Source organism: Nerophis ophidion, linkage group LG05, assembly GCF_033978795.1.
Source record: "Nerophis ophidion isolate RoL-2023_Sa linkage group LG05, RoL_Noph_v1.0, whole genome shotgun sequence".
NCBI classification, from domain to species: domain Eukaryota; kingdom Metazoa; phylum Chordata; class Actinopteri; order Syngnathiformes; family Syngnathidae; genus Nerophis; species Nerophis ophidion.
The window spans coordinates 43,552,542-43,579,142 of NC_084615.1; the positions used below are offsets into that span (position 1 = coordinate 43,552,542).

At 39.5% G+C, this 26,601-nt stretch overlaps 1 protein-coding gene and 1 long non-coding RNA gene across 4 annotated transcripts in view; both read right to left on the minus strand.

Moving 5' to 3' along the window:
• gpcpd1 (glycerophosphocholine phosphodiesterase 1) overlaps positions 1-23,653 on the minus strand; it is a 41,203-nt gene extending 17,550 nt beyond the window's left edge. The window contains exons 1-17 of one of the 3 annotated variants that reach the window (XM_061901015.1): positions 23,378-23,652; positions 23,062-23,128; positions 13,211-13,301; positions 13,035-13,119; positions 11,260-11,335; positions 10,715-10,756; positions 9,999-10,122; positions 8,588-8,831; positions 8,352-8,514; positions 8,152-8,281; positions 8,021-8,075; positions 3,892-3,984; positions 3,737-3,811; positions 3,506-3,545; positions 3,337-3,395; positions 3,202-3,267; positions 2,983-3,119 (exon numbers count right to left, since the gene is read on the minus strand). In XM_061901015.1, coding sequence (XP_061756999.1) covers positions 2,983-3,119; positions 3,202-3,267; positions 3,337-3,395; positions 3,506-3,545; positions 3,737-3,811; positions 3,892-3,984; positions 8,021-8,075; positions 8,152-8,281; positions 8,352-8,514; positions 8,588-8,831; positions 9,999-10,122; positions 10,715-10,756; positions 11,260-11,335; positions 13,035-13,119; positions 13,211-13,301; positions 23,062-23,110 — 1,529 coding nt within the window. In that variant the 5' untranslated portion in view covers positions 23,111-23,128; positions 23,378-23,652. Of the gene's footprint in view, positions 1-2,982; positions 3,120-3,201; positions 3,268-3,336; positions 3,396-3,505; positions 3,546-3,736; positions 3,812-3,891; positions 3,985-8,020; positions 8,076-8,151; positions 8,282-8,351; positions 8,515-8,587; positions 8,832-9,998; positions 10,123-10,714; positions 10,757-11,259; positions 11,336-13,034; positions 13,120-13,210; positions 13,302-23,061; positions 23,129-23,377 lie in introns of those variants that run through there. The other 2 variants (XM_061901016.1, XM_061901017.1) reach the window with 2 other exon arrangements.
• Positions 20,737-23,049, minus strand: LOC133553146 (uncharacterized). Its single transcript, XR_009806865.1, has 2 exons — positions 21,046-23,049; positions 20,737-20,974 (listed from the first exon to the last, which is right to left on the minus strand). It is a non-coding gene; the product is annotated as an uncharacterized LOC133553146 (long non-coding RNA).
• Positions 23,654-26,601: the final 2,948 nt, after the last annotated feature.

The following is a 26,601-nucleotide window of genomic DNA, read 5'->3' on the forward strand; positions in this document are numbered from 1 at the left end:
TTAAAAAATAATTTATGGAACATCATTAGTAATTTTTCATGATTAATATAAATTTTAGAATTTTGATTACATGTTTTGAATAGGTTAAAATCCAATTTGCAATTTGCTAGAATATATAACAAATTGGACCAAGCTATATTTCTAACAAAGACAAATCCTCATTTCTTCTAGATTTTCCAGAACAAAAATTAAAAAAAAAAATTAAAAAGACTTTGAAATAAGATTTATATTTGATTTTACAGATTTTCTAGATTTGCCAGAATAATTTTTTTGAATTTGAATCATAATAAGTTTGAAGAAATATTTCACAAATATTCTTCGTGGATAAAACAGAAGCTAAAATTGAAGAATTAAATCAAAATGTATTTATTATTCTTTACAATAAAATAAATACATTTACTTCAACATTGATTTAAATTGTCAGGAAAGAAGAGGAATGAATTTAAAAGGTAAAAATGTGTTTAAAAATCCTACAATCAATTTTAAGGTTGTATTTTTTCTCAAAATTTGTCTTTCTGAAAGTTATAAGAAGCAAAGTAAAAAAAATAAATGAATTTATTTAAACAAGTGAAGACCAAGTCTTTAAAATATTTACTTGGATTTTCAAAATCTATTTGAGTTTTGTCTCTTAGAATTAAAAATGTCGAGCAAAGCGAGACCAGCTTGCTAGTAAATAAATACAGTTTAAAAAAAATAGAGGCAGCTCACTGGTAAGTGCTACTATTTGAGCTAATTCAGAACAGGCTAGCGGGCTACTCATCTGGTCCTTACGGCTACCTGGTGCCCGCGGGCACCGCGTTGGTGACCCCAGCACTAGTGTAATACTTAGCATGCTAGCCTGGTCAATAAAACATCAACATACAGGCTAATGGGGGAAGTATATGCCAGTTAACCTTTATGTCGATGTGTCATCCAACTTACAGGGCAACATATATTTTCGACAAATAAAACATATGTTGAGATGGGTAGTGTCAGTGCCTATTTTGTTCTCAATATGTATATACGCTGAGAAAATGCACTCCAACATTAGCATGGCTAATTGCAGTTTCTGGTACTGTATGTGCATCAGGCACATATGGGGTGGTATTTGCTTGGCACAATATAATGCATTACATGTAATGGTTTTTTACTTGGTGTATTGACATGGTAGTAGGCTATATGATTTATGCGTAATTTGGTTTATGCATAACATGGGTTGGACTTTGCACTGAAAGATGGTGATGTGCGTAGATGGAAGTGAATGCAGTGTGACAGGTTGGATGAAACATGGAGTTATGCTGAACGAAATGTGGCGGTAATTTTAGTGTAGGCCTTGGCTTGCCGTCAAAGTAGGCCTATGCGATATATAATCCATCCATCCATTTTCTACCGCTTATTCCCTTTCGGGGTCGCGGGGGGCGCTGGCGCCTATCTCAGCTACAATCGGGCGGAAGGCAGGGTACACCCTGGACAAGTCGCCATCTCATCGCAGGGCCAACACAGATAGACAGACAACATTCACACTCACATTCACACACTAGGGCCAATTTAGTGTTGCCAGTCAACCTATCCCCAGGTGCATGTCTTTGGAAGTGGGAGGAAGCCGGAGTACCCGGAGGGAACCCACGCATTCACGGGGAGATCATGCAAACTCCACACAGAAAGATCCCGAGCCTGGATTTGAACCCAGGACTGCAGGAACTTCGTATTGTGAGGCAGACGCACTAACCCCTCTGCCACCGTGAATATATCATATATTATCATATATGATATATAATAATATATCATATATTATTATATCGATGGTGGTCTATGCGGTCAAACTAAACATTTTAGCAGGATAATGCCAACAAGCTGCCCTGTCTCTAGACGAGAATATTGCTGCGTAACTTTACAAATACATTTGGCTAATCGACATTAGTAAAATGTGGCATAATTACTCAGTAAACCATCTAGCAAGAAGCATAAACAAGAGAAACCTGCAGCGTAGGACTCGCCGATTGTCATTTGAAGTTACTTGGAGTACGATTCGAATTCGGTTGCGTATCTGGCAACCTCAGTCATGGAGAGTGGGAGGGCATTAGACTTTTGACTGTGATTGCAGTACCATTTCTGGCCACGTTATTACACATGGCACCTTTAGTTAAGTTACTTAGAAGTCAAATGATTATTAAAGTTGGTTGAAGTTAGTAAAGTCATAGTGAAATTATTATGAAGTCAGTAAGGTTAAATTAGTAAGTGAGTTAGTGTGCCGAAGATGATAACACAAGTTCGATGAAGATAAATTTGATTAATTTAATCATTAAGTTAAAGAAGTGAATGTTTGGCAAGTTAACATGAGGTTAGTTTAATTTAAGCTGTGATCAGTTAATGGTAATTATAGTGAGGCAAACAATACTAAAGAATTGGTGCCTTATGAAACACAAGGAGTGACGCTGTGTCGGTTGGTGCCTCGATCTGTGTGACACTTTAAGAAAGTGACTGATAAAACTGCTGAGTTATATGAATGTGAAGTGCCTAACTGTGTTTTTAGGAAGCACTTCTTTAAGTCTACACGTGACAGCTCGTACTGAAAGAAATCAGAAGAGTGGCTTGTTGCGTTTGACATCGTTTTCATCATCGATCTAAAAGGAACTATGAAAAATTCCAAAATGTGGGATCATTTTGATCTTATAGCACTCATAAAAAGTAATTGTTCAATATTTGGCTCATTGACCAGAATTGTGCATTTCATATTATTTTTTGCAGAATCTTGTTTAAAAAACAATTATATTTGCAAACTATGTATTAATGTTATGACTTGCATAATACAGATGATGGCGGATAACCTTTATGAAACACATTATCAGGCAGTGTCAATACTAAAAGTGAGTGTGCCACACACTCATTGAGGCATCATTTACCCACCACAAGTAACTTGTTGAAATGACTTGCAGTTAAGTCTGTGTTGAAGTTAAATAGATGACATATTTATAAGACAGTAGAATTTCTATACACGCTTACATGGAGCAGATATTCGGGTCAAAGCAGGAGAACACTACACGTCTTTTGCCTCCATTCTGCAGAACGCAAGACAGGATGATGTCCAGGAACTTGTTCATGTTGAAGAAAGTTGACATGTTGCCATCCCATGACCCGTCCTGGTCGAGATCAAAGATTACCAATAAACACTTCTCACAATGTAAGCACTTATTTGTGATTCTTTCTCAGATGTTTTATGACCTTCATCTGACAGATCCACTTCAGCTCAATGTTGAAGCCCACGTGTTCAGGAAGGGCTTGGAATATCTGTAGAGACAAATGAGGAATGATTTGAAGCATTTTAAAGCAACAAGGTGTCTAGGTGCTGGCAGCGACCTGCGAAAGCGACGGGAAGGGCTGATGCTCATCAATCTCATCCTCGTCTTCCAGTATGTCTAAATCAAAACAATTCCAAAGTGTTGGTTTGTGATTCGGTGCTGCTGCGCGGTCATCAATTTATTGCACTTTCTAAAGATCCATGTTGGACAAAAAGTAGAAAACTTACCTTTCAGATCGTTTTCCTTCATGGCAGCAACATGAGCCAGCTGAACACAATAATGTCACAATAGTGAAGTGAATTAATTAATTTAATAATCCAGTTGATTTCCTCCTTACAGCAAATTGTGGGTCTGAGCAGAACAACTTATTTTCTTATCAAGCTCTTTCATGGCTGTCTGATCTATGAACAGTTTTCAATAGGTACGATAAAGGTGTGCAGGTTAGTGCTTGTTACTACCTTCAGAAGCTGCAGTTGATTAAATGTCAGGTCTTTCACTGGCACCTCAATGAGTTCCAGAGTCTTGTTGTTTTTCTGTTTGAAAAAAATATATAATGCTTAATTGTCTGACTCAATAAGTGAATATTATGTGCCTGTTCATTGGGTGTCGCCACCTTCTTGGTAGAGATGCAGCAGGTAAGGTCGTGGTACACGATGGGAACAGCGTCCTTGGAGAGGTGGACGTCAAACTCCACTATAGGGGCGCCCTGCAGGTTCACAAAGAGTAGCACATTAAAAGGCCCACAATTGTTTAAAAGTTACTTTTAAATGAGGTTGTAAAAACTAACATGCAACCATAGAACCTGTTAATGAGCACCAAACATAAGAGAAATCAAATGCTTTCTTGTGTAATCCATGTGTTCAAAGAGGAAAAACGTGTTTAATAGGCTTCATCAGAAATCTTAAAATGAGGGCTGAGCTCTGCCAACTACCTGTCAGTCAGCTACAGACGTACGACCTGTAAATCTGATTGTGTTGTTTTTCTTCAGCGAAAATGCAAACCTAGCAATATGTTGTTGTAAAGATAAAACGTTAGCATATCAAGCAGTTATGCCAGTGTTGCATTTATATCCTTCTGTCCCAGTCCTAATGTTGTTGTATGTTACGTATGGCATCTATTGTTGGATACAACATGTAGAAAGTGGATAAAATACACAATAGTGGTTGTGTGAATCGATACTGAAATATTGATATATTGATATCTTTATGCTCCAATATTGATTCTCATGAAATTATCGATACTTTAGTTATTTGAGATAATGTATACTATTAACAGGATCACACTGTAAAGTAACTAAATCATTTTTTTTTTTCTTCTTTGTCATGAAAAAGGGACGTTTTTGTCATGAAAAGGGGAGTTTTTTGTGGTTGGTGCACTATTTGTAAGTGTATTTTATGTTGATTTAATGAAAAAAAAAAAAAATATATATATATATATGTATATATGTTTTGTTTTTTTTATAAAAAATTATTCTGCGGCCCGGTGGTTGGGGACCACTGCTCTAGACGAACCAATTCGGGGCAGCAGAGGCTGACTTTTGGGACGTAGAACGTTTCAACGCTGGTGGGGGAGGAGCTTGAGTTGGTGCGGGAGGTGGACCGCTACCACTTGGATCTGGTGGGGCTTATTTCTACGCATAGCAATGGCTCTAAAACCACACTCCTGGACAAGGGATGGATCTTGTTCACTTTTGGAGTTGCTCAGGGTGTGAGGGCCCAGGCGGGTGTGGGGATACTCACGAGTCCACGGCTGAGTGCCTGTACATTGGAGTTCACCCCAGTGGACAAGAGGGTCGCCTCCCTTCGCTTTAAGGTTGGAGGGAGAAAAACTCTGACTGTTGTTTGTGCGTATGCACCAAACAAGAGTTCAGAGTATCCGGCCTTCTTGGATATCTTGCATGGGGATTCCATAGTCCTGCTGGGGGACTTCAACGCGCACGTTAGCAATGACAGTAATACTTGGACTGGCGTGATTGGTGGGAACAGTCTCCCTGATCTGAACTAAAGTGGTGGATTGTTATTGGACTTCTGTGCTAGTCATGGACTCGCGATAACAAACACCATGTTCAAGCATCATAAGGATGCTCATAGGTGTACCTGGTACCAGAGCACCCTAGGTCAAAGATCAATGATTGATTTTGTAATTATATCAGCTGATCTGAGACTGTATGTTTTGGACACTCGGGTGAAGAGAGGGGATGAACTGTCAACTGATCACCATCTGGTGGTGAGTTGGGTCAGATGGCGGGGTAAACCTCTGGACAGACCTGGCAAACCCAAGCATGTAGTGCAGGTGAACTGGGAACCTTTGGAGGAGTCCTCTGTCCGGAAGGACTTCAACTCCCACCTCCGGCGAGACTTCTCTGCCATCCCTGTAGAGGTTGGGGACATTGAAAAGGAATGGGCAATGTTCATAGCCTCTATTGCGAAAGCTGCAGCTGTGAGCTATGTCCAGAAGGTTGTAGGTGCTTCAAGGAGTGGTAATCCTCGAACACTCTGCTGGACAGCGGTGCTCTGGGAAGCCGTCCGACTGAAAAAGGAGTCATACCGGGGTATGTTATGCCAGGGGACTCCAGAGGCAGTTGCAAGGTACCGACAGGCCCGAAAGGCAGCGGCCGTAGCTAAGCAGAGTGTGGGAGCAGTTCTGGTAATCTATGGAGAAGGGCTATCGGGTGGCACCAAAGCTGTTCTGGAAGACCATACGGCACCTCAGGCAGGAGAATCAGGGAACCATCCAAGCTGTGTCCAGCAAGGATGGGACTCTGCTGACTTCAAGTAAGGAAGTCATAGGGCGCTGGAAAGAGCACTTTGAGGAACTCCTGAACCCAACTATATATGACACACCCACCCTGACAGGAGCAGAGCCTGAGGATGATGGGGGATTGACGTCGATCTCTCGGAATAAAGTCACTGAGGTAGTTAGACAACTCCCCAGTGACAAAGATTCGGGGGGTTGAAGAGATCCGTCCAGAAATGCTGGAGGCTCTGGGGTGTTGAGGGGCTGTCTTGGTTGATATGCCTTTTCAACCTTGCGAGGAAGTCTGGGACAGTGCCGAGGGAGTGGCAGACTGAGGTGCTGGTTGCCCAATTCAAAAAGGGGGACCAGAGGGTGTGTGCTAATTACAGGGGTATCACACTACTCAGCCTCCCTGGGAAAGTTCACGCCAAGGTACTGAAAAGGAGGGTCCGGCCAATAGTGGAACCTCAGATTCAAGAGGAGCAATGTGACTGCGCCCTGGTCGTCGAACAACTGACCAGCTCTTTATTCTTGCAGGAATCCTGGAGAAGGCCTGGGAGTATGTCTATATAGTCTACATGTGCTTTGTGGATTTGGAGAAGGCGTATCACCGGGTCCCCCAGGAGATCCTGTGGGAGGTGCTGAGGGAGTACGGGGTGAGGAGGACCCAGCTGAGAGCCATCCAATCTCTGTACAACCAAAGCGAGAGTTGTGTCCGGGTACTTGGATGTAGGTTGGGTCTGTTTCCAGTAGAGGTTTCTCCGCCAGGGTTGCGCTCTGTCACCTATCCTGTTTGTGATTTTCATGGACAAGATTTCTAGGCAGAGTCGTGACCATGGCGGAGAGGGTATACGTCTCGGGGGGAAAAGGTTGCATCACTGCTGTTTGCAGATGATGTGGTCCTGATAGCACCATTGGTTCGTGACCTTCAGCTCTCACTGGATCAGTTCGCAGCCGAGTGTTCAGCGGCTGGATTGAGGATCAGCATCTCCAAATCTGAAGCCATGGTATTCAGCAGGAAACCAATGGTTTGTACAGTCCATGTAGAGAATGAGACTCTGTCCCAGGTGGAGGAGTTTAAGTATCTAGGGGTCTTGTTCACAAGCGAGGGAAAGATGGAGAAGGAAATCAGCCGGAGGATCTGAACACCTGGGGCAGTATTGCAGTCTCTCTGCCGCACTGTTATGACGAAACGAGAGCTGAACCAGAAGTATAGGCTCTTGGACTACCAAGCTAACTACATTCCTACTCTCACCTATGGTCATGAAGTGTGAGTCATGCCCGAAAGAATAAGATCGCGGATACAAGCGGCCAAAATGAGTTTCCTCAGAATGGTGGTTTGCATCTCCCTTACAGATAGGGTGAGAAGTTCAGTCAGAGTGGAGCCGCTCCTCCTTCGCCAGCTTAGGTGTTTCGGGCATTTCGTGCGGATGCCTCACGAGCGTCTCCCTAGGGATGTCCTCGTTGCACGACCCACTGGGAGGATACCCCAGGGCAGACCAAGGACCAGATGGGGGATTACATCTCCTCTCTGGCCTGGGAACACCTTGGGATTCTTCATGAGGAAGTTGCTAATGTTGTTTTGGGGAGGGAAGTCTGGGGACTCTGCTGGAGCTGTTGTCCCCACGACCCGATCCCGGATAAGCGGTTGAAGATGATTGGATGGATTGAATCGGAAAGAAAACCAGTGGTATCGCACATCACCAGACCACAATATTGATTCTAGGAGGGAGAGAGAGAGAGAGAGAGAGAGAGAGAGAGAAAGAGAGAGAGAGAGAGAGACACACACGTACGCCCGCCCGCATTCAGCTCACCAGCATCAAAGCTCCAGACACCCAAAACGGCGTGTTCCCCCATTTGATTTTACTAACTGCACTGAAAACTTTCAAAATTCCTGTTGTAGGCCAATACACTATGATGAGACCTCAGACTTATCTTAAATTGCTGAAACATTTTAGAATGAAACTTAAGTGTGATAAGGTAAAACAATCATCTGAACAACATACATGCTCGGCGGCGCTCTTGAATGAGGCAATGGTGTTCTCTCGTACTTTGTGGTGCCTGTGAAAGACAAGTAGCATATTTCAAGAGAATTATTCGGATATTAGTCAAGTGATTCAGGTGCTGGGAGACCTACTTGGCGGCGTGTGAGCTGCCAGCTCCTCTGTGCCCCACATCCAGAGCGCTTCTTTTTTTCCAGTATTTGGTGAAGGATGCTCTCATGTCGCACTGCAGTCCCGCTATGGGCCTGATCACCAGGTAGTCCACTGCAACAGGATAGCCGGTTGTGCTTCCTCCTCTGCTTCTTCCACGGTTAGCATGTCTGCAAGATCTTACCTCGGACTTTGCCGATGGTCTGCCGTGAATTGCGTCCCATAATGGGCAGCGTGACAACGCCGTTGTCCTTGCCGCTTTCCCGGAAGGTGGACGAGAGAAGGCAGGCGGTGCCCACGTGACCCGGTTGAGCGTCGCCCTGGACCACGGGCTCACTCAGCTCCTCCTGTTGTAAATGTCCCAGAATGAAGACAAAGTAGTGGTAGGAGATATTCCTGTGGCTTAGACAATTACTTTACCTCAAAAAACTCAAATGTCAGCTCCAGATTGTCAGGGTCCATGGTGTGGATGCTGTACTCGGTCCAGCGCGAAGGCTCCAGGGCATAACCGCACTCAGGTTGAGAGTGGCGCGACTTGTAGGCTTTAGCGGTGATCATGCTAATCTCCATCGTGTTGGTCATTTTTTGCAGGGCTGAGGGGCTTTTCATGTCTTCCTCCTCGTCTTCTTCCTCTTCCTCGATGCCCTCTAGGGTCAATTTGATCCTGAAAAAAGTATGGAACTTTTGGCACAGTATAGCGGTATCTGTTTTTCCATCCATCCATCCATCCATTTTCTACCACTTATTCCCTTTCGGGGTCGCGGGGGGCGCTGGCGCCTATCTCAGCTACAATCGGGCGGAAGGCGGGGTACACCCTGGACAAGTCGCCACCTCATCACAGGGCCAACAAAGATAGACAGACAACATTCACACTCACATCCACACACTAGGGCCAATTTAGTGTTGCCAATCAACCTATCCCCAGGTGCATGTCTTTGGAAGTGGGAGGAAGCCGGAGTACCCGGAGGGAACCCACGCATTCACGGGGAGAACATGCAAACTCCATACAGAAAGATCCCGAGCCTGGATTTGAACCCAGGACTGCAGGACCTTCGTATTGTGAGGAAGACGCACTAACCCCTCTTACACCGTGAAGCCGTATCTGTTTTTCAAAGTGCATATTAAATGGGAGGGCCAGAAAGTGTATATTTTGTGTTGCCATGCATCAACTCATGGATCAACAAAAAAATTAGGCATTCAGCGCAAAAGCACAGATGCAGTTGACAAGAACATTCAAACCCAGCTTTTGGCAAGTAGCAGTCATGGCTGGAAATAGTGCTAAGGAGAAACAGGAACTTAAAAACCCTTCTCCGTCCGTTTGGGAACACCAATCTATCCTAAAGAAATACGTAAACGAACAAAGTAGAGAGACAAAAGCCATGTTTAGTCGAAATTAAAAGGCAATGCGCTTGCTAAAAATATTTTAGATGCCGAACATCCTTTAAAATATATTTTAAAAACATTTGAGGATTGTATTTTTTTAAGAAAGACTTTGCAGAAATATTGCATTTTTTTACATTTCATTTTAAACATCACTGAAGGCATTTACAGACAAAAAAGCACTTAGGTGTGTTACATTATTTTCCTTAATGGCTTCAAAAAGATTAATCCAATATTATGGCATGAAGTACTCATGAGCACGGATGTTTTTTTTCCAAGTAGATCCAGAAGAACTTATATATCTGGTTTAATGAATGACTTCCTTTTACCGATTAAGATTGCAGATGAATCTGAGGATGATAAATCTTTAAGCTTTAGCAGAGGTTAAAGTGCGGTCAGTGCTTGTGTTTCATCATGCATGAAGGGGGGCGGCTGTAGAGTCTTTAGCTACCTGAAGCGAGACTTCTTAAACTTCTTCTTAGTTATAGACACCGGAGATGTCTTGGAAAAGTGCAGACGCAAACGAATCTCCGTCTGGCACGTCAACCAACCATTGTCGACACACTTCAACCCATCTGCAAAGAAAAAAAACGTTTATCAATAAAGAGGAAATAATGAGCTTATCGAGATAATCTTCTGTGGTTGCTGACAGGGAAAATACTCAACTGTTGAGGATGAAGGACATGTTTTATGCGGAAAAGTATGTGAGACCAACTTTTATAAGACTATTTCCTGTTTAAAGGGCTCTACAAACAATGTTACAATGTATTTACAAGGTTGTAAAGTATTTTTTATGCTCCCAATATGAAACTTTTCACCTTATACATACAAATTTAAACTTTGCAGAAATTCACTCATCGCGATTTGTCTGTAACCATTTAACAGTCATAAATGATTGACGAATGATTTTATTCATTTAAAACTAAAATGTGCAGCTGTGATATATTCAAATGGACAACAAAAATATTCATTAATTGGGGTAGTGTTCCTGCGATAAGGTGGCGACTTGTCCAGGGTGTACCCCGCCGACCGCCCGAATGCAGCTGGGATAGGCTCCAGCGACCCCCCGCGACCCAAAAGGGACAAGCGGTAGAAAATGGGTGGATGGATGGATGGGGTAGAATGAAAAATATAGCATAGAAAATTAAACGTTTCCTTCTTACTTACTGTGTATTCCAAAATGGCCATCGCTTACACTCAGGTGTGATGCTGTAATGAAGAAAACAGCATCAGGAAAAGCAACGGTACAAATAGACAAAGAAAAACAAAATCAAGCCAGAACAATTTATTTATAACTTAATTACAACCTACAGGATTTATATTTCATAAGTCCAAATCAAAAGCTACAAATTATAAAGAAAATACAACTTTCTAAAAACATATTAAAGATCAGGTGTCACAGGCGCGGGTGCCAAGCAGGATTTTGGTTTATTATCGACATTAACTGCAGTGTTTAGTCTATGACAAAGCTTGTATGTTATCAACCGGATCACTTTGAATAAGCGACATAAGTCAACGTTGGACAAAAAATTTACGATGTACTCTGAACTAAAAATAAACAGCGTCAAGGCCCAAGAGTTGTTTGAAAAAAACAGGCAGCATTCACCTCAAGTGCAAGGGCAGGGAAGAAAAGAAGCTCGACAAGGAACTTAAAAGATTTTTTCTTTTTCTTTTATTTGTTGCCCAACCCAAGCACAGCTGTTGATCTATACCTGTGGGGCTCAAGCTGCGGGGCTGATGATGGGTCTCCCACATATTGACTATCACCTGACAAGGACCGCCTGCACTCTGCAAGTCCAATGTTTGGTACAAAATTGTTAGAGTCAAGCACACATTGCACTAAAACTTGTTAGTCTGCTCTTCAAGTCATCTGTGGGCCAGACCCAACCTCGTCAGTCACCTTGGGGGTGTGGGTTGTCTCTGAAAATGTGGGATTTATTAGTGTAGATGAAAAAATATATGTGCTAAAACATTTAACTGTGGTTGAATACCACATTTTGCCAAATAGTGGACGCCTCACCTCGAATAATTGCTACATATATAAATAAACGCCGCACCTCAGTTAGATGGAAAAAAAATAGGAGACAAGGTGGATGAATTATAACTGATATAAGCGCAACACACACCAACTTAGAAGCAAGTATGGCATCTGTAAAGCCAGCCGCACGGAGCATTCTGAAGTCAAAGATGCTGAACTAAAAAAAGATGCTGAACTAAAATGAATGCATGGCTCAGTGGGTAGGATGGCCGCCTTGTAACAGGAGGGTTACTGGTTCTATCCTAGCCTTGCAAGCTCATGTCAAGGTCTACTTGAGCAAGACACCAAACCCCTGACTGCCCCTAATGGGTCGTACATTGCATGGCAGCTTCTGCCATCAGTATTCCACAATTTTGTTGTTCTTAATGTGCAATGACAATGACTCTAATAATAAATACAGCACATTACCAGTACAATATCCCTATTTAAAACTTGATTTGCCCTCTGCTTATCTTGCTAAGTGTATTTATTGCAAATTAATAATACCAGTTAACATTAGTATTAAATAAAGAAAAATGCATTTGCAAAAATCAATGAATCCCCTACCCTAAATGGACATTTAGTAATGCAGTTGAGTAAAGAAATACCTCAGGAACTATATGTTGAAATACCGTATTAGCTTATCAATGCTAAATATACATAAAAATAATATTTTGTCATCATCTGATATTATTGTGAAAAAAGCACAGACAAATGCTCCCTACCCCTAATAAATGCCCTACCCCTAATTCTAGTACTTTACACAGATGTGTAAATAAATGCTACCTGCAACTACATGAAGAAATAGGGCACATTTGCGGCCACCTTTTGTGGAGTGGGCAACTATTAACTTGACACAGTTCTAAAAGTTGCACAATGTTGGAGAAATACAGGTCCATCAAGAACAGGCATGATTCAGACATTCATTCCAAGTCATAGGAAAAAACAAGCCCTTAAAAGGTGGCCATGTGCACACTGCCAAAAGACTTACAAATAACATCAGTGAGCTTTAGTTCAGAAATGTGCTGCTACCTGTAAATATTCACTCTTTGTTAGCCTGCGCCAAGGAATTTGTTGCTTGTACAGATGCATGTTCAGACAGGGGATTGACTTAGTTCTGCTTGTCTCAAGACAAAATACATAATCACAGACCATATTTAAATGCCTTCTCATTCTGAGATTGTTTCATAGTCAACATAAAGTTGTCATTTGACCATTTGGAGTAGAGGCATGTTCATTAGCTCTTTTTAAAGCTAAAAATCGGATGTTTTATCCCCAGTTGTCAGAATTTGTTGAATTGGTATCAGTACTAAACAGTACCACCAGGAATTTGGTCGCAATCGCACCAGATCACGCCAGATCAACCATCCCCGCCAAATATGTGTGGCCAAATTGTACAAGAAGAATCAAATATAGAGGTTCCAATTTATACCCATGACAATATGTGTTAAATGTTAACAAATGACTCACCTTTGACTCCAGAAAGAGGCCTTTAAAATAGCGATATTTTACGACAACTCCCATTGGGATGGCAAGCGTTGTTGTCCATGTACTCCTGGAAGGAAAGGAAATACGCGGCCAAACATTTAGGACAAAACAAGGCACATCTAATGTGTCGTAGGATTGTAATGATAAGTCAAACCTACCCTTCGACACTGTTGGGGTGCAAGGTTGCTGCTTTTTCATAGCTCCAGAAGCCTAACGCTTCACAGCTTCCAACTACGGCAATTACCTCCCCTGAGGAACATTTTCAACTTTCAACACACAGCATTTCATAAGACACAACACGTTTTCAGCATCAAAACTAATTTGTAAGTGTCCACAAAAAAATACAAGTGTACTTCATTCGCTAACTACACAATTAATGTGTGTCTACATTACGAAAGCTTTTTTTTTTTACACGGAATCTATGTAACTGAAAGTTTTGCATTTGAATTTTGTGAACTGATTTTTTTTTCATCAAATTATGCTAAAAATATTGATGAAAAAAGTAAGTAGTTCAATGCATGTTTAAAAATTCAGTGTATGAAAATTCAGTGTTTTATAATTCAGTGTATAAAACTTCAGTGTAAAAAAAATCTGTGCAGAAGTCAAGACCCACTTTCAGTAAATTAAGACTGAAGCAATTGATCCTGTTTCAGAACCAGCCAATGAGGTGTCAAGTTTGAAGTCACGTGACACGGGTCTTACAAGGAGGCAGATATTGCAGCACTCCATGCAGCCACGCCATGTGATCTGCTGTATGTGCTTGGATCTCTTTTCATGAACACTTTAAACAGTGGAGGTTGCTGTACATTGGTGAGAAAAATCCCAAGAGTCCGCAAAAAGGATAAAAACTGATCACATGATGGTACAAACACACACAATAATGACTGATATTAAAAACGACAACAGGTCATCACAAAAACGGAATGACTGTGTTTTACTGAATAAGACACTCAGAATGTACATGAAAATACAGAATATTGGATTTACAATATTAACTATGAACAATAAAACACAGAATATTCAGAATACATGAACGTTGTTCCTCTACTTCCCAGCTAGACCACCTCATTGATCCGCATTTTTTTCAATCAAAAAATATAAATGTAGAGGTTAAAAAAACATGCTTATATTTGATACAATATCATCTTTCTGCAAGGCTTTGTTGTTTAACACTCGCTGTGACACAGTTCCTATGGTTACTGTAGTGACTTGTATATCACTCAAAAGAGCAGATTCAAACCAGTCGAATCATTTCTATAGTTTGGAAACATCCAGCAGGCCACGTCGAAATGTTTAATATGTTGTATTACGCTAAGGTTGCCCAGGTAACTGCCTTTTTCATGCTGTTTAGCAAGACCTTGACACCTCATTGGCTGGTTCCTAGACAGGATCGATTGCTTTGGTCTCAATTAACCGGAAAGAGATCTTGCGTTAAAAAGGAGCAAGTTTTTGTTCCACTTAATTTTTTTTTACATTCAATTTTTACCCACTGAATTTTAAAAGACACGCATTTTGCTACCAATTTTTTTTTCACTCAAATTGTCAGCGTAACTTCATATTAAAAAAATTCAGTTCGCAAAATTCAATTGGAAAAAGTTCAATGTAAAAAAAAAAGCTTTCGTAATAAAGACACAAATTAACCTCCAAAGTCTGACATAATGTATCCTGTTTGTATTCATATAATAAAAAACAGTGTCAGATATCATTTATCCTAAACTTATAGATTATATAATGCAAACCACACCGTCTGATATCATTTATATTGGGTGTATTAATTACATAATAAATCTAGTGTCTAAGATTATTTATCTTTACTTTCATCATTTTTTATTAGGGGTGGGCAAATTAATGCGTTAATTACGAGTTAATTCATCACTCTATTAACGCCGACAATTATTTTATCGCACATTTGCGTATGTTGTTTACATGCTTTTATTTTGTTAACGCCTTTTCTTAACAAGATGGCGACGCCCGGACGGGCTTCAGCGTGGAGGAGCTCTTGCTAAAGATGGAACATTTGGCAAAAATACCGGACAATTCTGCAAATTGCATGGGTGGCTTACAGCGTGGTCACTCCGGGATCACTTACGACCGCCAGACAATTCTGAATGTGGATAGATCGGGCCGTTTTGGACTGAATGACGCGTGCTTGCTAGACCGGCTAGCTAGCATGGGAATACTTTGCCGGCTACATCCAGCGGCCTGTGAAGCAGCGGAGTTTATGTGTTGTCTGTCTATTTATGAATAATGCAGACGAGGAGTGTTGGCTGAGTTCTTAACGTTTACTTTCAGAGCGTGCATATCACAACATACAAGATGCTGTCATGGCGACACACAACCTATACCGGGCTACCGCGCATGCTCGTCACTCCTGTTGCATGCTGGGTAGGGTAGTTATTTTTTCCCTGGCTCATAACATCACAATATAGTACCAGGTATATGATGCGTTCAGTTTATTAAAGCACCAAGCAAACAATCGGAAAATTCCCATCATATCAATTCCTAGATATGGTCTTAATTATTTTAAGTGCACTACGCAGAATAAACACAACATTATTAATATTTCTACTACAGATAATTTGATCAAAAATTCCCTAAAAACAGCCCACTACCTGTAATATAGGTTTTTTAAACATAAATCCCTGATTAAAAAAAATGTTTCTGCTGTTACCTCAGAAATTGCCTGTTCAGATGTTATGATTGTGGCTCAGAGATTTGTATGTAGATTATATTTATTTTCCATAACAAACAGGATAACTTAAATACCCTGGCAGTGGCAATAAGCTCAAATGTTTGTATTTACATTTTTTGAGTTGATTTTCATAAAATATGCTATTTAACTGCTACGGTTTAACAAAGACTGATTTAAATTGTGTTTGCACAACAAATGTTTTGGCGCTTTTGTTCATGTGGGAGAATATTCCAATAAAGGTGCACTACACACTACTTTTGAATTCATTATTGGGCTTTGTGTATACAATGCAGTTAATCGCGATTAATCAGAGAAATAGTGCGATTAACTTCGATTAAGAATTTTAATCGTTGCCCAGCCCTATTTATTATATAATGAAACCTACAGTTTGATACATTTTAACCTCCTGAATGTATTCAATTATTATAAATAACAGTGTCTGCATTTTATCCTGATAGTATTAATTTATTGGTATTTGATGAAAACCAGTGCCTATAATTTATCCTGATAGTATTAATTTATTGGTATGCCTTGAAAACTGCAGTGTCTGATATCATTTACCCTGAATTTATGAATTTATGGTTCAGTCATCCATCACTAGATCATGCTCGGAAGTTTGTGGCTTCACACTATCGCAGATTTTTTTAAAGGGTGTTCTATGTATTTTCGGCCTAAATTAAGCACTTTCAAGCATAAAATTGGCTAGATTAAATAAAATCAATTATACAGTAGTATCGGCCACTAGATTAGACCATGGCGCTGATGCACAGTATGTTTTAATTTAAATTATTAATGAGAGTGTGAGTGGTTGTCTGTATTTATGTTGGCACTACAATGAGGTGGCGACTTGTCAAGGGTGTACCCCGCCGCGACCTGAAGATGGGACTAGCGGTAGTATATGAATAGATAGATGTCTACTATATTGTATTACGGTAAACAGGTATAAAAGTGACTATGTGGGTGCTACTCATATTGGTCTCTCATTATGTTAAAAATTGTATTAAAAGATCAGAAACAGTTGTTTGATGATCTCGCTTTAAAAATATGAGTAATACTTTGCAGAGAAATGTGGCCCAGGTAGATCACGCTGCTTTGTCAATGCGCATCAACACCAAAATCTTTCTCAAAACAAATTAAAATCAGAATTAACTACTTTGTGTAGACTTTGTGTAGACAAACCTCATGTAGATTTTGTTACTTGCGTTACAAGTAAGTAATTATATATATTTTTTTCGTCATGTTTTCTGACCAGTAAGCATGATGACACTTGCAACATGAGGAAATTCATATTAATTTTATTGGACACTAAGCAACGCATGTGGATATTTACAGCATAAGGAAATTCACATTAATGCAAATAATGGTAGTCTACATTTTTGTTTTCATTACTGTTTTTTAAACAGGAATAGCAAGTTGCTATGAGCAACTGCAAGCTCTTTATGACAAAGCAGCTTGATTCGACAGAACACCAGCACCAATTAACAGTTATAAAAGGAAGGATGACGAATGAAAACCATAGTATAATAATCATTAACTTTAGAATTTGATGCCAGCTACACGTGACAAAGAAGTTGGGAAAGGTGGCAATAAATACTGATAAAGTTGAGAAATTCTCATCAAACACTTATTTGGAACATCTCACAGGTGTGCAGGCTAATTGGGAACAGGTGGGTGCCATGATTGGGTACAAAAGCAGCTTCAATGAAATGCTCAGTAATTCACAAACAAGGACAGGGTGAGGGTCACCAATTTGTAAGCAAATTGTCGAACAGTTTTAGAACATTTCTCAACGAGCTATTGCAAGGAATTTACGGATTTTACAATCTACGGTTTGTAAAATCATCAAAAGATTCAGAGAATCTGGAGAAATTACTGCACTCAATAGATGATATTACGGACCGTTGATCCCTCAGGCGGTACTGCATCAAAAACAGAAATCAATATGTAAAGGATATCACCACACGGGCTCAGGAACACTTCATAAAACCACTGTCAGTAACTACAGTTGGTTGCTACATCTGTAAGTGCAAGTTAAAACTCTGCTATGCAAAGCAAAACCCGTTAATCAACAACACCAAGGAACGCCGCTGGCTTCGCTGGGTCCGAGCTCATCTAAGATGGACTGATGCAAAGTGGAAAAGTGTTCTGTGGTCTGACGAGTACCCATTTCAAATTATATTTGGAAACTATGGATGTGGTGTCCTCCGGAAAATGGAGGAAAATAACCAACATACTGTATTAAATATGAGGGCATTTATTCAGAATGTGTCACTGTTTATGAAGGGGTGCCTCAGGGATCTGTATTGGGGCCTCTGTTATTTATCTTATACATCAATGATCTCGGAAAACATTTCTCAAATGCTAATATGCATTTTTATGCTGACGATACAATTATTTATTGCTCTGAATTATGTGTTGAACAGGCTGGTAATTCCCTGCAGAAAGCTGTTGTTACTGTGCAGAATTCACTTGTTGACTTAAAACTGGTTCTCAATGCTAACAAGACAAAACTTATGTTGTTTTCCAAACATAAGAAGTTGCCTCAAACTCCACTCGGTAGCGTCCACTCTTGAAATGAATGTCATAGAAGTTGTGCATGAATATAAATACCTTGGTGTTTTAATTGATGACTCTCTCACTTTTAAACCTTTTTATGGATCAACTGGTAAAGAAACTGAAACTTAAATTGTGTTTTTTCTTCCGTAATAAGAGATGTTTTTCTTATGATGTAAATATGTGCCTTGTTTCATTTTTATCTGTGCTTGAATATGGTGATCTTTTTAATATGAATGCTACTCATTCCTGTCTTCAGATGGTGGACTGTTTTTACCATGCTTCTTTGAGGTTCATCACAAACTGTAGAGCCACGACACATCACTGTGAATTGTACTCTCGAGTGGGATAGCCTTCTCTATCCATTAGGAGACGGCGTCTTTGGTACATTTTTGTTTAAAAGGCTCTTGTGGGACTATTGCCCGAATATATTTGTGCATTGATTTCACAGAGAAGTACGAACTCTTATGCACTGAGATCCAACAATCTCAGTGCTGTTGCTCTCTGAGCGAGGGAAAAAAGCTTTTGTCTATGCGGCTCCATGTGCTTGGAACATGCTACAAAGAGACTGGAAGCTGACTGAATTTTTTATCCTTAAATTCTTTTAAATCTAAACTGAGAGCATTTGAAGGAGCCTCAAATATATGTAACCGTTTTACTTTATGTCCATCCTGTCATTTAAATGTGTAATGTGAATGTAATTTTATGTGTAACTCTGCTGCCTCTTGGCCAGGACTCTCTTGAAAAAGAGGTGTTTGATCTCAATAGGATTTTTTTCCTCGTTAAATATAGGTTAAATAAAAAATAAATTTAAAAAGTACTTAACGTTCTAACAGGTAAACTTTATTATTTTTGCAAATATTAGCTCATTTGGAATTTGATGCCTGTAACATGTTTCAAAAAAGCTGACACAAATGGCAAGACAGAAAGTTGAGGAATGCTGATTAAACACTTTTTCGGAACATCCCACAGGTGAACAGGCATGATTGGGTATAAAAGCAGCTTCCATGAAATGCTCAGTCAATCACAAACATGGATGGGGCGAGGGTCACCAATTTGTGAAAAAAAAATGCGTGAGCAAATTTTTCAACAGTTTAAGAACAACATTTCTCAACAAGCTATTTCAAGGGATTTAGAGATTCCACCATCTACGGTCCGTAATATCATCAAAAGGTTCAGAGAATCCGGAAAAATCACTGCACGTAAGCGGCAAGGCCGAAAACCAACATTGAATACCATTGACCTTTGATCCCTCAGGCGGTACTGCATCAAAAACTGACATCAGTGTGGAAAGGATATCAGCACATGGGATCAGGAACACTTCAGAAAACCACTGTCAGTAACTACAGTTGGTCGCTACATCTGTAAGTGCAAGTTAAAATTCTACCATGCAAAGCGAAAGCCATTTATCAACAACACTCAGAAACACTGCCGGTTTAGCTGGGCCTGAGCTCATCTAAGATGGACTGATGCAAAGTGGAAAAGTGTTCTGTGGTCTGACATGTCCACATTTCAAATTGTTTTTGGAAATTGTGGACGTCGTGTCCTCCGAATCAAAGAGGAAAAGAACCATCCGGATTGTTAAAGGCGCAAAGTTCAAAAGCCAGCCTCTGTGATGGTAGGGGATGGGATGTATTAGTGACCAATGCATGGGTGACTTACACATCTGTGAAGGCACCATTAATGCTGAAAGGTACATACAGGTTTTGGAGCATCATAGGTTGCCATCCAAGCAACGTATTTTTCATGGACGCCGCTGCTTATTTCAGCAAGACAATGCCAAGCCACATTCTGCATGTTTTACAACAGTGTGGCTTCATAGTAAAAGAGTGCGGGTAATAGACTGGCCTGCCTGTAGTCCAGACCCGTCTGGACTACAGATTGTTAAACAACTTAAGCTGTACATCAAGCAAGAATGGGATATAATTCCACCTGAAAAGCTTCAAAAATTGGCCTCCTCAGTTCCCAAACGTTTACTGAGTGTTGTTTAAAGGAAAGGCCATGTAACACAGTGGTAAAAATGCCTCTGTGCCAACTTTTTTGCAATTTCTTGGTGTCATTAAATTCTAAGTTAATGATTATTTTTTAAAAAAAAGTAAACATTAAATATCGTCTTTGTCTATTCAATTGAATAATCATTGTATTCTGTCTTTATTTATGATTTACACAACATGCCAACTTCATTGGTTTTGGACATGTATATATATGTACATACACATATACATTATATGTATATTGTGTATATATATATATATATATATATATATATATATATATATATATATATATATATATATAGTGAGGCAAAAAAGTACTTAGTTAGCCACCGATTGTGCATGTTCTCCCACTTAAGATGACAGAGGCCTGTAATTTTCATCATAGGTACACTTCAACTGTGAGAGGCAGAATGTGAAAAAAAATCCAGGAATTCACATTGCAGGAATTTTAAAGACTTTATTTGTAAATTATGGTGGAAAATAAGTATTTGGTTCTCACAGACCTGTAACTTCGTTACCTGTATTAATGGAACCTGTTTGAACTCGTTATCTGTATAAAAGACACCTGTCCACAGCCTCATATAGTCAGACTCCAAACTCCACTAGGGCCAAGACCAAAGAGCTGTCGAAAGACACCAGGAAAGGAATTGTAGACCTGCACCAGACTGGGAAGAGTGAATCTACAATAGGCAAGCAGTTTGGTGTGAAAAAATCAACTGTGGGAGCAATTATCAGAAAATGGAAGACATACAAAACCACTGATAATCTCCCTCGATCTGGGGCTCCACGCAAGATCTCATCCCGTGGGGTCAAAATGATCATGAGAACGGTGAGCAAAAATCCCAGAACCCCACAAGGGGACCTGGTGAATGACCTGCAGAGAGCTGGGACCAGAGTAACAAAGGTTACCATCAGTAACACACTAAGCCGACAGGGAATCAAATCCTGCAGTGCCAGACGCGTACCCCTGCTTAAGCCAGTGCATGTCCAGGCCCGTCTGAAGTTTGCCAGGGAGCAGATGGATGATACAGCAGAGGATTGGGTGAATGTCATATGGTCAGATGAAACCAAAATAGAACTTTTTGGTATAAACTCAACTTGTCGTGTTTGGAGGAAGAAAAATACTGAGTTGCATCCCAAGAACACCATTTGTACTGTGAAGCATGGGGGTGGAAACATCATGTTATGGGGCTTTTTTTCTGCTCGGGGACAGGACGACTGATCCGTGTTAAGGAAAGAATGACTGGGGCCATGTATCGTGAGATTTTGAGCCAAAACCTCCTTCCATCAGTGAGAGCTTCGAAGATTAAACGTGGCTGGGTATTCCAGCATGACAATGATCCCAAACACACCGCCCGGCAAAGAAGGAGTGGCTCCGTAAGAAGCATTTGAAAGTCCTGGAGTGGCCTAGCCAGTCTCCAGACCTCAACCTCACAGAAAATCTGTGGAGGGAGTTGAAAGTCTGTGTTGCTCGGCGAAAGCCCCATAACATCACTGCTCTTGAGAAGATCTGCATATAGGAATGGGCCAAAATACCAGCTACAGTGTGTGCAAACCTGGTAAAGACCTATAGTAATGGTTTGACCTCTGTTATTGCCAACAAAGGTTATATTACAAAGTATTGAGTTGAATTTTTGTTATTGACCAAATACTTTTTTCCACCATAATTTACAAATAAATTATTTAAAATTCCAAATTATGAATTCCTGGATTTTTTTTCACATTATGTCTCTCACAGTTGAAGTGTACCTATGATGAAAATTACAGACCTCAGTCATCATTTTAAGTGGGAGAACTTGCACAATCGGTGGCTGACTAAATACTTTTTTGCCCCACTGTATATATACATATATACATACATACATACATACATACATACATACATATACACATTCATATGTATATGCTATATATGTGTGTACGTTATATGGTTACTTTACATGTATTCGGTTTTCAGCCCAGGCCAAAATTTTTTGACAAATGCGACCCCATGTCAAAAAGTTTGGACACCACTGTCCTGTGAAAAAAAATGCTAATATGTGTAGAAACAGTGAGCAAACAAAAACAACATTAGATGCACCCTTGGTATTACCATGGAATGTGATTTAGACCAGTGGTTCTCAACCTTTTTTTCAGTGATGTACCCCCTGTGAACATTTTTTTTAATTCAAGTACCCCTTAATAAGAGCAAAGCCTTTTTGGTTGAAAAAAAAAGATAAAGAAGTAAAATACAGCACTATGTCAACAGTTTCTGATTTATTAAGTTGTATAACAGTGCAAAATATTGCTCATTTGTAATGGTCTTTGTTGACCTTTTTGAAAAAAAAGATATAAAAATACCTAAAAAGTTGTTGAAAAATAAACAAGTTATTCAATTATAAAGAAAGATTTATACACATAGAAATAATCATCAACTTAAAGTGCCCTCTTTGGGGATTGTAATAAGAGATCCATCTGGATTCATGAACTTGATTCTAAACATTTATTCACAAAAAAAAAAAATCTTTAATATCAATATTTATGGAACATGTCCACAAAAAATCTAGCTGTCAACACTGAATATACATTAAATACATTCGTATTTTATTGAAGTATTATTCAATAAATATATATATAAATGATTTTTGGTTGTTATTTTTAGAATATTTAAAAAAAATCTCACGTACCCCTTGGCATACCTTCAAGTACCCCCAGGGGTACGCGTACCCCCATTTGAGAACCACTGATTTAGACAAAGTGTATATAGAATGTGTAATGTTGGACAAACCTGGAGATGTTTCTCCTCTCACAGTCAGGGTCACCCGAGAGACCTCCATTGTTGACACAGATTAACACTGACAGGGCGGCGCGGGCAACAACAAAAAGCACAACATTAAACATATATATTTATACTTTTATCTGTATGTATGTTAATAACGATTGAGAAGCATTTCAGGTTAACACTAATCAATGCGAACCTCTTGTTTTTACGAACATAAAATAGCTAATCTGACTGCATTATCTTAACTACAGAAGACGGTGGGTCCATCTCCCAAGCAGGATGTAATGTAATAATTTAAAAAAAAAAGTTTGAGAAAAAATACCTTTTTGGAAGCTACTTGTGGGCAGTTGGCAGCTTCATGAAGCCGTTAGTTCGGACGTCGCTTTATGCTAGCCGTGCATCTTTTCACCGCAACCGAACACCACCCAGGGCGCCATTATTGCCTTCGTCTACTAGAGAACATCGGAAGTGTTTTCACGTCGGCTTTCAACTTCCAACTGAAACCTAAGGAAAGAAAAGCCCGACAGCCGACGCGATACAACAATAACAACACTCATTAGAAAAAAACTCCACCAACGCCCAACAGACCAGAAGTACGTCAGATTTAATGCGCGACACGTCCTTTTGTCAGGCTTTCAAAATAAAAACCACCGCTGCTGCACAAACAGTGGACTACAAATTGGCAGCTTCTCAATTCTTTACATCTATTTTGTAAAGTGGTTGAAAATATGTACAAGACATGGAGATGGTCCGCTGACGTAAGAGCTGCTTCTTCCCACTCATTTTCAGACATGTTGACGAGTGCAAATACAATCATTCGATGCTCTCTAATTCAACTTAACATTAAACAAAAAAACACCATACCACCCCACAAACACACAATGACTAACTGTTAAAATTCAAACACTGCAAAACCATTTCGTTTTAATCTGAAGACACAACTTTAACCACATCCGGAAGTTACTTCAAGCCAAAACTGCCCAATACCAGTTAGGAGGTCTTATCAATGTTGTTTATCAGATGCTATGTTCTTACGAGCTCGAAACAGTCCCATCTCACGTTTTAGTGTTCAAAGTCGCGTGTGTTGTGATCTTTAAATGACACGTTGGAGAAGTATCGAAAATGGCTTGAATGCGTTGGGAGCCTCCACGTGACGTCGTAATTACAGCGTACAATTATATATATATATATATATATATATATATATATATATATATATATATATATATATACATATACATATATATGTATATATATCAAAGAGTGAGCCTATGGCTTTACACTTTGATATATATATATCAAAGTGTAAAGCCATAGGCTCACACAAGTAAGGTAAAGCTAGTTTATATATATATATATATATATATATATATATATATATATATATATATATATTTTTTTTTTTTTTAGGGGTGTGGGAAAAATCGATTCAATACGCCGTGCGATTCAGAATCGATTCTCATTTTTAAAAAATCTATTTATTATTATTTTTTTTATCAATCCAACAAACCAATACACAGCAATACCATAACAATGCAATCCAATTCCAAAACCAAACCTGACCCAGCAACACTCAGAACTGCAATAAACAGAGCAATTGAGGAGACACAAACACGACACAGAACAAACCAAAAGTAGTGAAACAAATATGAATATTATCAACAATAGTATCAATATTAGTTATAATTTCAGCATAGCAGTGATTAAAAATCCCTCATTGACATTATCATTAGACATTTATAAAATTAAAAAAAGAACAATAGTGTCACCGTGGCTTACACTTGCATCGCATCTCATAAGCTTGACAACACACTGTGTCCAATGTTTTCACAAAGATAAAATAAGTCATATTTTTGGTTTCGTTAAAACAAATTTACATTATTGCAATCAGTTGACAAAACATTGTCCTTTACAACTGTAAAAGCTTTTTTTTTTTTTAAATCTACTACTCTGCTTGCATGTCAGCAGACTGGGGTAGATCCTGCTAAAATCCTATGTATTAAATGAATACAGAATCATTTTGAATCGGAAAAATATAGTTTTTGAATCGAGAATCGAATCGAATCGAAAAAATCGATATATTATCGAATCGTGACCCTAAGAATCGATATTGAATCGAATCGTGGGACACCCAAAGATTCGTAGCCCTAATATGTATATATATATATATATATATAGCAAAGTGTAAAGCCATAGGCTCACACAAGTAAGGTAAAGCTAGTTTGTTTTAGTTTTTCATATATATATATATATATATATATATATATATATATATATATATATATACAAATACATATTTATATATATATATATATATATATATATATATATATAGCATTCTACTTTTGTTACTTTATTGAGTTTACAACCCCCTGCCGCTGTTTTGTACTGTTTTTGTACTTGTTTTGATTATTATTATTTCTTTTCATGTATTGTTTGTATTATTATTATTATTTCTTGCATATTATAAATAAGGCAGCATGGTGGCACAGGAGATAGTACATGTGCCTCACAATACAAAGGTCGTGAGTTCTCCCGTCCAAAGGCAAAACCCAGTAACTCAATTTTGGTCAAAACTGAGCTGATAATAATTTTGGAGTTCCTAGGTGATATGCTTTACATTAGTGTATGCGATATTGTAATTTGTTCTGTAAGTAAGCTGTTACGCGCATGGCAGGACCTAGCAACTACCACATAACCGCGTAGATACAACAGAAAAACCAAGTATCTCAAGGGACCAATCGGAGCTTCTTTGTCAGTCGCCTTATTGTCTTTAATGAGACATTTGCACGAATGGGGGTCGACGGTCAACCTGATTATGTGATATTATGGCACGAGAAGATATTTGGAAGGTTGCCCCAGGACGTTGCAAGCACCTTCATTAAATGTATTGTTCTAGATTCTTCCCCTTGCATACTCTTTTGGGCAGATAACTGTGGAGGTCAAAATAAAAACTGGACGCTGTACACGGCTCTTGCCCAATGTGCAAACGCAGAATGGGGCCCACCCGAGATTGTAATAAAATATCCGGAGAAAGGGCACACGTTCATGAGAGCAGATTCAATCCATGGCTCAATCGGCAAGAAAATGAAAGCTCAAGAAAACATCTATAGGTTTGATGACTTTGTAGATCTTTGTAAGACAGCATCAAGATGGATTGGTTTTCCTTTTTTTTTCTCAAAATCAGCTAGAAGTGAGTTACTAAGTTTTGCCTTTGGACGGGAGAGTTGTCCTGGGTTCGATCCCGGGCTCGGGATCTTTCTGTGTGGATTTTGCATGTTCTCCCCGTGACTGCATGGGTTTCTTCCGGGTACTGCGGCTTCCTCCCACCTCCAAAAACATGCACCTGGGAATAGGTTGATTGGCAACACTAAATTGGCCCTAGTGTGTGAATGTGAGTGTGAATGTGAGTGTGAATGTTGTCTGTCTATCTGTGTTGGCCCTACGATTAGGTGGGGACTTGTCCAGGGTGTATGCCTCTTCCGCCCGAATGCAGCTGAGATAGGCTCCACCGACCCCCCGTGACTCCGAACGGGACAAGTGGTA